This window comes from Diospyros lotus, chromosome 9, assembly GCF_014633365.1.
Source record: "Diospyros lotus cultivar Yz01 chromosome 9, ASM1463336v1, whole genome shotgun sequence".
Lineage (NCBI taxonomy): Eukaryota > Viridiplantae > Streptophyta > Magnoliopsida > Ericales > Ebenaceae > Diospyros > Diospyros lotus.
This window is the reverse complement of record NC_068346.1, coordinates 15,761,183-15,773,351: the sequence shown is the minus strand read 5'-3', so window position 1 is coordinate 15,773,351 and position 12,169 is coordinate 15,761,183. Positions and strand designations below refer to the sequence as shown.

At 35.8% G+C, this 12,169-nt stretch overlaps 1 protein-coding gene across 1 annotated transcript; it reads right to left on the bottom strand.

Moving 5' to 3' along the window:
- Nucleotides 1-62: 62 nt before the first annotated feature.
- On the bottom strand, nt 63-4,076 carry LOC127810660 (BTB/POZ domain-containing protein At1g67900-like). The gene is made up of 4 exons (XM_052350242.1): nt 3,066-4,076; nt 2,886-2,955; nt 1,509-2,774; nt 63-909 (listed from the first exon to the last, which is right to left on the bottom strand). Exons 1-4 carry the CDS (start codon nt 3,122-3,124, stop codon nt 421-423), a joined length of 1,884 nt encoding a protein of 627 aa, XP_052206202.1. The 5' UTR covers nt 3,125-4,076; the 3' UTR covers nt 63-420.
- Nucleotides 4,077-12,169: the final 8,093 nt, after the last annotated feature.

Here is a 12,169-nt window from a genome sequence, read left to right as displayed (position 1 = left end):
TGTTCTTTGATTCATCTTTGCCCCCGGGATTAATGAAGGAAGATGAGACACCAACCATGTCGTTTAAACAAAAACGACTGGCATAGATTATAATAGCTTGAAATTGCCCAACACCAAAATCATGATGTCGTTTTCTGTGTCTTTTTCCCAGAAATAAATTAAGTGCCTAGAAAGGCCATTTTCCTAGGAATTTAAGAGAATTACAGCCGAATGTCCTAATTGAGAAATTTTCTTCTCCTGTCTCCGGAAAGACTTTGTTTCTTATTAACGTAGACTACAACAACAATTCATAATGATCTTTTGGTTCCCTAAAATTACAATAACTTCGCAGCAGCGGATAAAGAACAGGTAAGAGTAGTGTGTGATTACCCTCCATTAGTTTCAACCATCTGCAGCAGCAGGAAAATGAACAAAATTCTGTCATTTCTTTTCGCTTGCACTTCTGTTGATGGACCACAACTTACTGAACATCCTTTTTGGCCGAGTGGGAAGAGTTCGGACACCATTAGCTTTGGAATGCTTTCCGATTCCATCAGCGTAATTGTCTTCCAAATCATCATCTTCAGCGAGTTTCATCCTTAAAGTTGAAAGCTTGGTGCTCGGGGATTTGAGACCTGAGACACTCCACTGGTCCTCTGTTGGAACAGTTGTATTGCTGCTTAATGCTGTTGTAGGTCTTCTCGGGTCACCATTTGCAGTGAGAAGGGCCTTGATGTTGCTAGGAAGCTCAGTCACCTGGCCTCCGGTCATGGCAGCTCGAGCCTGCTCGAAGAAGAGGACTTGCACCACCACCCTGAGAGGGAGTAATTCATTTTGAGCAGCATGCATGCAGGCTTCCATTGATAATTTCTTGCAGTCTAAAATTCGGCACAAATGTTTCCTTTCACTTTTGGTAAGATTCGGGTGCGCCTGCCAGTTTAAGAAGAACCAGTGTAAGTTTTTACTTCTAAATTCTACAAATCAACAGAGAAAGTGCTATGAGGGAGAGGAATACAGAAACCATATGATATCGTTAGCCTCTTCCTACATCAATTTTAGTTCTAATCTCGTACAAGTTATTTGATTGTTATGTTTCTGATTAATGAAGTGTTGAACCAACTAAATGTGAACCGATGAGAAGTTTGAAATGTGGTTTGTTCACTTGATATATTAATTACCTAAAATGAAGTAATCGGATAAAAATATGGCTGTCTGCTAAAACTAGGGAAATTGATTGTGCCAAAAAAAGAAAAAAAAAAAGAAAAGAAAAAAAGGAAGATCAGTCTAATCCTACTGGTACCAAACACTGAATATGATTAAGACCCAAAGGTCAAGGGAGTTGGTTATCCACTAAAGTGATGGTGACCCACATTCTGATTTCTGCCATGGAAAATCGTGAGTTAAGGATATTTTTAGCTTTCAATTTCAATGGCAACTACCCAAGTTAAAACGGAAAAGCAAGAACAGGGTCATGAAAAAGATTAAGAAGAAGATATTAAAGAAATATGGTCCAAGTATCCGTATTTTACCTTGAGGTAAATATCAATTGCCTTGTATAGATCATCATGATCAAGCCTTGCAAAGTCCGGTATAGCCTCGGCAAGTGCAATGAACTTTGACAGTGGCAAATTCACATCCCTTGCTATCTCTTTAAGATATCCATCCACAAGTTTTGCCACCTTAAGCTTTGAGCTATGAGATGCAGAAGAAGTCCTCCTACTCTCCTGCAACTCGAAATCGATGTTCTCTGCAGAGCGAGACCTCCTCCTCCTTTCGAAGCCATCCTTGGTTCTTCGGGGACTAGTTGGGGGACTCTGCCCCTGTACCATGAACTGCTCCAATATGGTCATGACAATGTCTACATCATAGATTGTACCATTTCCCTGAGAGAAGGGGGATATCAATAAATCACTGACTCTTGCTTCCTCTAATTGAATACCAATTCTCCTAGCCAAATCCATCTTTGAAGAAGATGAGGCATTAAGTATGTTGGCTGCTTTCAAGATTTTAAGCAGAAAACTGCAAGAAACAGCACCTCTCTCCAATGGGAGTAAGCTTATAATTGATTCCAGCAGCAGCCTGTGCTTTGAAGTTGCGTCTCCAACATAATCTGAATCACGCTCTGGCTCTGCTCGTTCTTTTGCATTTGAGTCTTTTGAAATGTTGGGCAGCCATCTAGATGCATAAGTCCTCAGTGCATGCCCTATGAGGTTTGAGGGTATCTTCCCACCAGACTTAATTGCTATCATGGTTCTCCAGTAAAGGTCTATACCCAGTTCGGCTAAATCTTCAGCCCACCACCCCTTGTTCAGAGGCAGATGCCTCTGGCTCTCTGCTCCATTACAAGATACATCGTCCCTGCCCCTGCGCGAGTAACTGTGTGACAGATTAACCTTCAAAGGATGGGCTTGAACTTTTGAAGCAATAGCTTCAATGCACCGGCTAGTGATGCCAAGCTCCTCCGACCAGGAAGAGAAAGTTTTGGTGCTCTGCAGTGTCACAATTGCGTCCTTCCACCCTTGCAGTATGCAAGAATTCAGGAAGACCTCAAGCTTGTATATTAGGTTCCCCTTCTCAACATCCTCTGTCATCTCAAGGTATTCAGCTGCACATCTGGCCGACACGATGTTGTAGGCACTGACTGTGATTGTGATTCCATAGCAGAACTTTGCACATAGTTCGAACATTTCGATCCCACCCGGGAAATCGGGGAGTTGGACAATTTGGTGCTGCTGGGAATCAGGGCTTTCAGAGCACAGCCTCTGGAGGCGCAAACACTTGGAGAGCAGGGGAAACTGCACATCAAAACTCAAAAACTTGTCAAACTGAAACAACAGCAGATGCATCACCAAAAATTAATTACACATACAGGCTGAAGTTCATTAGGAAAGAAAAAGAAATCTTACCTTATGAAGCAAATACCTACTGCCCTTAACCTGAACTATGAGATCACTGGAGACTTCTGAGGAAACTGACCTGCATTTGCAAAAGGAAGTTTTGTTACAGTTTTCCATCATATCTTTTCCTATATTAATGTTATATCCAATTAATAAAAGAAAAATCCGAATTTTCAGTTAAAATCTCACCTTACAGCTTCAGCAGTGTAGAAAGTGTCTGGTCGAGATCCAAGTTTCATAAACTTCATTTTTGAACTTTTTTCTCTTTCGCCTCCTGAGTTTTCTATGATTAACAGAACCAGAAATGGCTCACCATAAAATAGCAAGACAAAAACCCAACTTCATGTCTGAGGAGAGCTCCAATTCTCAGGAGACCAGAAGCCACAGAAAGGTCATACCCATAACTTTTATCAGACACACGGTGTTCAAGCTGGACCGCAATCAAGAACAACGAGTTCCCGTATTAATTTCCTTGACTTTTAGCAATCCAGAGGGAAAGAAAATCAACCCAAAACAGACATCCACCCGACAGGGGGAAGAGGAAGCTGAGCAATCGGAAGAGAGAGGGAGAGAGAGAGGAGGGCGAGCGTAATTTTCTTGGAGGAGAGAGAAAGAGAAAATCCCAGAAGAAAGGAATATATAAAATTTGACAGATGCCCAGAAGATCAAAGCATGTCATCTCAGTCAAATTCAAGACCCCATTTGATCCGGACATGTGAACAAAAGATCAAATCAACGTAGGTCAATCAAGCAAAGAGTAAAAAAATAAGGGAACCGAGAAAGATAAAAGAACAGAAAAAAGAAGGGAAAAAAAACTTGACCTCAGAATATATTGAGAATTTGAGATTACGACAACCTGAAGCCTAATATTATCTGATGGAGCCATCAAAAACTGGCAGCCATTCGCCGGAAGATTAGAGATAAAAGAAGCGAAACTGCCAAGTTTTGTTCATACGGAGAGGAAAGTGAAAAACTGGGTTGAGCTTTTCTTGCTTTTCGCCATTCCCATTATCATTGCAATTTCATTGTCGGCTTTTTGGTACAAATTAAAAATGTAAGAAAGAATATCTGTGAAAAGATATGGAATTTTGAGGGTACGAAATACAAATACTTTCAATAGACTTAATAAAGATGGGAAATTTTCTGTTCGGATGCCAATTCTTGGAGTGATGAGTGGAAGAGAGCGGAGCAGGGTGTGTGTGTGTGTGTGTGTGTGTGAGAGAGAGAGAGAGAGAGATAGGGAATATGAAGCCAAGTTGTCTGAGTTGGCTCCATCAATGCCACCGGGGACCCAGAAGTGTGCAAGGTCACGTGTCACAAATTTCTTTTCTTCTAATTTTTGACCTTGTTTCTTAGATTAAGAATTCATATTTTAATACTAAATTCTCACATTTTAAGCGTAATTTCTGTTATTGAATCTATTCAATTAAAAGCCAAACTCTAATCGAAACTAAAAATCAAAATTTTTGAAAATTTAAAATCAAACTAAACCAAAATATATCTCTCTTCTGTATTTTACAAAATAATGCTCACCCTTGTTGTTGATGTTAGATTAGGTTATGATAAACGTAATCCTTAATTTCCAACGTCTTGATCAAGTTAAAAATTTGTACCCCAAATCTTAGCTACGAACCCATGCCCAATTAATAAGATTTGAAGATTAGACCTCATATTACATGTAACATCAAATATTCTCGAATACTATGTCAAAAATCAATTTAATAATTAATACATCGGGTCATAAAAGATGCCCTTCCAGTGTGGCCATTGGACTGCCGGCGAGAGAGGGCCCTTTCTCCGGTCTGTGCAGCCCAGCAAGAAGGCCAGTCGACATGTGGGGCTGCTTTATTCTCGTCTAGTTTATTTCTTGGTGGGTTCCTTTTACTTTTTTTTCTCTCTTGTCCAACAAATTAAGAGAAGAATTAAGAAAAAATATTGATGATTCTGCATATTATTTTTTGTAAAAATTTGATATAAGATATCTGGGAAGTGGGAAAGGAAAGGAACAGAAATAAAGTCAGTAAATGCTTATCCACAGAAAATCCATGTACCCAAAAACTTGCATTGAAGGTTGTAGGACCATTAAATTAGTAGTGAACAGATGGTGTCCAGAAATTTCAGGTATCTAAATTTTGTCAACTCAAACTGTCCAATCCCCTCATAAATTTGCATTGCTCTCCTAGTTAACAAGTGTCGCACCAAAGTAAACCAACAGCTTGAGAGAGAGAGAGAGAGAGAGAGAGAAAGAACAATGCATGCAAATGTTAACAATCTCGGGCTGGTAAGGCGATACAAATTTCTAGAAAACTAGAATCGGCTTCACCCTGCTAGCTAGTAAATTATTTTGAATTTATCTTATTTTAAAACAGCAAAACAATGCATGCTGAGTGAAGGATTGATTAGCTATATATTTACTAGTTATATATTTGTTTGATTCAGGGTTATATTCGTATTTTTCGGCAGAGGGTTAGGGTTAGGGTTAGGAGATTAGGAGCAGGGCGTATTTTCCGCACAAGTGTTGATGGAGAAGTCCTGTTTGAAGTAATGAAACCCAAAAACGCCATTGACCAGAAAGCATTAAATTCACGAGTTGAAATTAACCCGAGCTTAATGATTCTACATATGGACTCACAACTTTATTACAATTCCATAAATTTTTAATTTTTTATACGTGTTAACTAGTTTGATGAGTTGTAACTCATAAACTCGTATAAGTTGATTCTGAGTTTGATAACAGCGATTTGATATATTTATTGTAAAAGTCAATTTAGGGCATGCCACTGTATTTATATATTTCTTTGATTTACTGTTCACTGCGGTTATATATTTATTTAAACTCATGATATTTTTGGAAAAACAAAACTTATAAACCAACTATAACTTATTATAAATTCTTCTATTTAATGGGGTGAGTTGTTGATTTAGTTATGAACGGAGAGATTGTTTGTTAGGTGCAGTTGGAGCAAAACACCATTGCCAATGCTTGTGTGAGATCACTGTCACTGTCCCAAGCGGTTTGTAACTCTTTGGGGCATAAACTTTTTGTAAGTATTAGCTCGTGGGGACAGTCACAGCCACAGCCATGGCCAGCCCCAATCAACTGTCTAAACAACCATTCAGCAGTCCCTCTCACAGCTCATCTTCCCCAACGATGGACCCCCCCTCCCCCCCACCTCATAAATCCCCATTTTTGGCAAATCCCATCTCTCTCCTCACTCGGCATTGACACTTAGTTGCCTCTTCAAGCCGCTGCTATAAATGATGAGGGGAACTTTGAATTTTGTGGTAGTTTTTGAAGAAATGCTTTAAGAATTAGGTTTCAAGAAATGATTCGTGTTTTAGTTGAATAGTCTCTCTTTTATCTTTAGGATTTTTGATAGTCATTGCTCATGAGATTATCTTTAATTACCTAACAAAGGTACTATTAGTCCTACTATAATTAATTAGCTCTTACAAGCTAGTAATTAAATTAATCACAAGTCCAAGTGATACGATATATGTATAGTTGAAGTGCTATAAGAAACTGATCTTTTTCTGTCTTTAAAGGCTTGAATTACTTGATTGATGGTCCGTCGTAATAAAATTGTCATAAAATGATTCAAAAGTTCAAAGATAAATAGACTAATTAACGATATATGCTGCTATAACAAATAATTAAGCAAAATGTATTATCGGTCCGAGTGACCCACCAGCACAAAGATTGGCGTGCAAAAGCATATGGAGTGGCTGCAAATGAGTGGGACGGGTGGGCCCCAAATTCATTAGCTTTGAGTTTTGGTTCTTCACTACCGTGAATAAAGTTGATCATCCTCTCTTTTGATCAGGATGAGAAAGACAAGCAAGGATATTCCTGTGCTGTGTGTGTAAAGTGCTTGGATTTATTAGTGCAAATCTAGCGGTCTTAATCCACTTTTCACTGTTGTTATTGCAGCCGAAATGTTAGACATTAAAATTCACAAAACCAGACATTTAGTACTCCAAGATTAACTTCTTTTCATGCTGCTTTGTTTTTGGATCGTTTCATATGATCATATCTGTTTCCAACAAATTATGAATCATTTCTTATGCTTTCGGATCATCCGAGACATGTACAAGATAATTAAAATGGAAATTGTCTGCTAGTTAGTGTTTATATATATATATACATATATGGTCTTGACCAATCTTTTGATTATTGTGGTGAAATATCATATCATCTTTATTAAAGTTGTTGGGAAGATAGATTAATCGTAAAGCCAAAACACAAATTGATTACCTAACAGTTCGAGATAAACCCATTCACCTTGACCACAATAACCCACTTTTTGAGTTGGAACCTCCACCTTTAATCATATATATATATATATATATCATTGTTGATCATTTCCCAAATTACATTTAATTTCTAAATAATTAAGTGATTTTGTTGTTAAAAAATATTTTTTTTAATCACTAATCAAATAATTCTTATAAAAATATTCTTACAAAAAAAAATTTTAGAATAATAATAAAAAAATTACAATAATAACAAACGGGCACGTAATGTAAAGAATATAGCTTTAGGGTCAAAAACTAGGGGCTATAGCTGGCTGTTTAATTAAAGACCACCTTTTTTGTTGAGAGAATTTTGAAGGCAGTAGGGATCATTGGTATGGCAGTGTCAATGAATCAAGTCTTAAAGTTGGGCACTCATGAGCAAGATTCTCCATCCAATTCCCATGGCAGAAAGCAGATGGATGATGATGTAGGTATAAAGAATATCCATCCATCTGGGCAGTCTTCATATTCATGCTATCGTTGTTTAATTTGGTTCAGCCACTTAATTAAATCAATGCAGTTTCTAAATCATATGATGATATTGATCCACTGTATTATGCAATCAATCATCTTTTAAGTTGTTGTAATAATAACTGCAACTACAAAAATGAGCAATAATTATATGTTTTAATAATGTGTCAGCATGTTCATTAAAATATATTTTTAAACCACTTATGTTAAAATATCTTTGAATGTCACATATAAAAATCAATCTTAAGGACATGTTGAGTGATCACAAAATATGAGGTAAGGACGATTAATTAAGATAAGATCAAGAGGTAATTAAATATCTTTTAGTAAGTACGTACACGACTACTCTAGAGTGTGAATAATCACTATTCTAGTAGTACACTATGAATCCAAATGTAAAGGGGGACTATCTTGGTCCCCAACATTTTGGCATCAAAATTCTATGGGAACAATGGTACAAAAAACTTGTAATGAGAATGAAGTTTTGTCCTGTTTTAGCAATAACCCATCAGCCAAAAAAATACTAGATGTCTAAGATAAAGTCTTTTTGTTCCTATTGTATACTTAGGTACTATTAACCATTAGAGCTCCAATTTGACTCAAAACCATTTGAGGTCCTTTTCAGAACATACCCCAGGCAATCTTCCTATATGCTTGAAGGCCAACAACAGGTAGTAATAGTAGAAAGATGAATTCAACTGCCAACCATCCGACTACAAGGGTGTTTGGGTTACCCGTTTGACCGCCTATAAGTTATTGATTTAGTTTATAAATTGTATAACTTATTTTTTGAAGTATTTGACAACATTCAACAGCTTAAACGCTTTTAAGGTTAAAAGTTAATACACCAGCATTTGGCAAAAGCTCCCCTCTCAACTTTTCTAAAAACGATACTAGGAGTTTTTTGTGTTGATCAACTAAATTACTTATTTATCGTCAAACAAAACATACATTTCCAACCTATATCCTTCTTCATCCTTCTATCTTATCTGATCCCATCGCCACCAAACCCATCTCCAGCCGCCACTGTCGTCGTCGTTCGTCGCCATCACCCCATCCCATCATCTCGACAGTCGCCCCAGCCTGTCGTTTGTCGCCTTCGTTGCCTCCATCTTCACCTCTTCTCGCTGTCGCAGTCGCCCCCATCTGCGATTCCGTTCACTATCTATATAATAAGGCAAAAGGATTTTTGAAAATGTCTCAAATATATAAAAGGGACATCTCAATGGCTAAGATGAATTTCTAATACATTTGGATGACTGAGATTAATAATTTTTCCGCCCACAAACACACACATACATATATACACACACAAACACACATATACGTAAACACATATATATCTATACACACTGACTGGCTGACCTAAAATGGCAGGCGCCGATTGGCCATGGCTGTGCGGCAAAGTAGAGGCCAGTGGCAGGGGTGGCCGTGCAGTAATGGTGGCTAGTTATGAAGGTTGGTCGGGGTCTCAGCGGCAGTGGAAAGCAGCTGCAGCGAAGCGACCAGGAGCGTCAGTGGCCGGTGATGGCTGAAGCACTAGTGGCGGTCTATGGCTGAAGGCGTAGGGGACTAGCTACGGTGGGTCGCAGTCGGAGGCGGCCAATGTTGGCGAGGGTGGCTGCAGTAGTGGCCAACAGAGGCCTAAGCGGCACTAATCGGCAACGACTTTGTGCACAAGTTGTGTGCGTGAAGAATGAGAGGAAGGAAGAAAAAATAAAAAGAAAAAGATAAAAAAAGAAAAAAGAAATAAAGAAAAGAAATAAAAAAAAGAAAAATCTAAAAAAAGGAAAAAAAAAAAAAAAGGGGGGAAAAATAGTCAAAATATAATAGAAAAAAATCAAAAAAAAATTTAAAAATTAATTTGGGACTCAAGGAGCATGCCAGAGGTGGAAGCTGGGCACATGGTGGTAGCTAAGAAGGCTTCGAGCTAGCGGGAGTGCGTGCAAGTCGAGAATTGGTCATTTCAAAGCAAGTTCCTAACCCTCTTATCGTGTTTTTCAATCTCTATGCAAGTCTCTTTTGCTTTACATATTTTAATTTTTCCCTTATCATGATTTGGTTCTACAAATTAATTATATAAATACGCATGGTAATCATTTTATAATATGTGAGTTGTTCTTGAGTATGTGGATGGTGGGCTTGGGCTTAAACTAAATATGTGACCACTAGTGATATTTCTTTTTAACCACCACGGAGCTTCGTATTATCCCTATTTTCTTGAAAATGATGTCGTACTCACTATGGATAGTTGTGTGTGCTTTGGGTTTTGCGTGTAACTACACTGGTAGTCAAACAATCTATCGCTGGTCAGATCAATCGCTTAATAATTTGGGTATCAATGGGGTTTGAAATAAAAAAAGACATTATTTATAACTTTGAGAAAGCATGGTCGGGGACCCTTGGAGCCTTCGACCAGCATCGGTTGGGGCTCTGATTTTTTTTTAAAATTTTTAATTTTTTAAAATTTAATTTTTTTAAAAACTTATTCAACTACAACATTTGAACTTTTTTAAATAAAAAACACCAGCAGTGTAAGTTTTAATTTTTTAAATATGTATAATTTAAGAATTTGATATTTAGAATTATTTTTTTTAAATCATGGATGATTCAATTTCAAAAAATATAAAAACATCTTTCTTTGATAATGATCAAATGAAGTTTTTACTGTAAAATATTTATTCAAATAATGATATCAAAGTAGGAAATGATATTCGAAATTTAATATTTTTATCTTTAGGTGTTGGATATTTGATACTTAAAGAAATGTAAAATTAGTTTATTTTTATTATTATTTTTAATTAAAATAATATAAAAATCAAAGAATTCCCCACGTCGATTCCCCGACTCATGGGGGTTGGGGAACACAAGGGTTCCCGACCACTCACGATCAAGAACCCAAGGTTCTCCGATCCTGAACCGGGGTTCCCCCGTTGATATATAGTCGCAGCCGCCATGGCAGCAACCATGTGGGTTTGTTTTCACAAATTACCATATTGTTGTACATGTTTCTCATTGGGGATACATACAAGTTGATACAAAGACTTTTTAAAAAGTAATGAAAAGAAAGTTTGGATAAACACATGTTTGAAAACATGTTATTGACACATTTTTTGTAAATCATATATTTTTTGAAAAGTTTCTTTTTCTTATGTAATTATAATTTGATGTCAATAATACTAACTGATGTGCATTTTAATTTTAATTTCTTTTAAATTTTAGAGTATTGTTGTACATAATTTTATATTTAATTTTTTTTATATTTGATTTGTTTAGAATTGTATAATACGGGCTGGTATTTTATTGTTGAATACAAGCTGTAATTATAGAATACGGAAAGGTATATAGAATACATGCTGCTTTATTATATTGAAAATTATTATAATACAGACTGGTATGCAGAATATAGGTTGGTACTTTTTTTCTTTTTATTATAAAATATTAACAAATATACAATAATTTGAATTTCTATTTTTTATTCAGTGTTTATAATTATTTTTACTTGTTTTTATATTTTGATTTTTAATATTAGTGAACACTATAAATCTTATATGTTTTTTTCTTATTTGAGTTTTGTAGAGTGTTTAATACAATCAAAATTATTACAAGTTCTTCACAAATTTTAACATAATACATATAAATTATAATTATATTTTAATTTTAATATTATTTATTCTGTGCCTTTAGGCACAGGTATATGCTAGTATAAATATATAACATATATTATATATAATTAAATATATATATGTATATATGTTAAAATATATATACATATTAATGTATATTGAATTAATATATTTAATAATTTTATTTAAAATTGATATTTTTATAAATTTTATTTATATTATTCAACAACATGTCTATTTTTATCTTTTTATCAAATTTTAATAGTTTATTAGCTCTTTTAAACCGAACACATAGTTATTAACTGATAATTTAAAAATACATTTATTTAAATACATTATCAGCTTAAACACTACTCAACTTTTAAGATTTACATAACTTAAAAACTCAACAGCTTAAAAACTGCTGAAAAAAAGGATAAGCCAAACAACCTCTATATCTATACGTCGATTTGAATTAATATTTATTCGTAATAAATAATTTCTCGAATATAACATAAAATTCTAATACACAAAGGCGTGTACACACAAGAATTTTGTTTGAAGTTACACTGGAATAAAAATCAATCACAAGGAAAATGAACTTTCTTCCATTCTTCCTTCTTTTTTTTCTTTCCCCAGCAGACATGATGGCTCCAAACATGGCATCTGCGGAAGGTTGATTCAGTTCCACAATTTAGGATTTTGTTGCTGAAATTAGGAATGGCAATGGACCACGCCCCCACCGGCCTTGGCAGCTGATGCATTATAGAGTGCCTTTTTGTGTGTGTGTGTGTGTGTGTGTGTCATCTCACCCTCACCACCCACGTCCAAATTCAATTCTTGAGGCTTTTAGTTCTCTTTGTTTAATAATTCATCAAATTCGATCTCATAAAAATGGAGCGTATTACACACATCTAATTA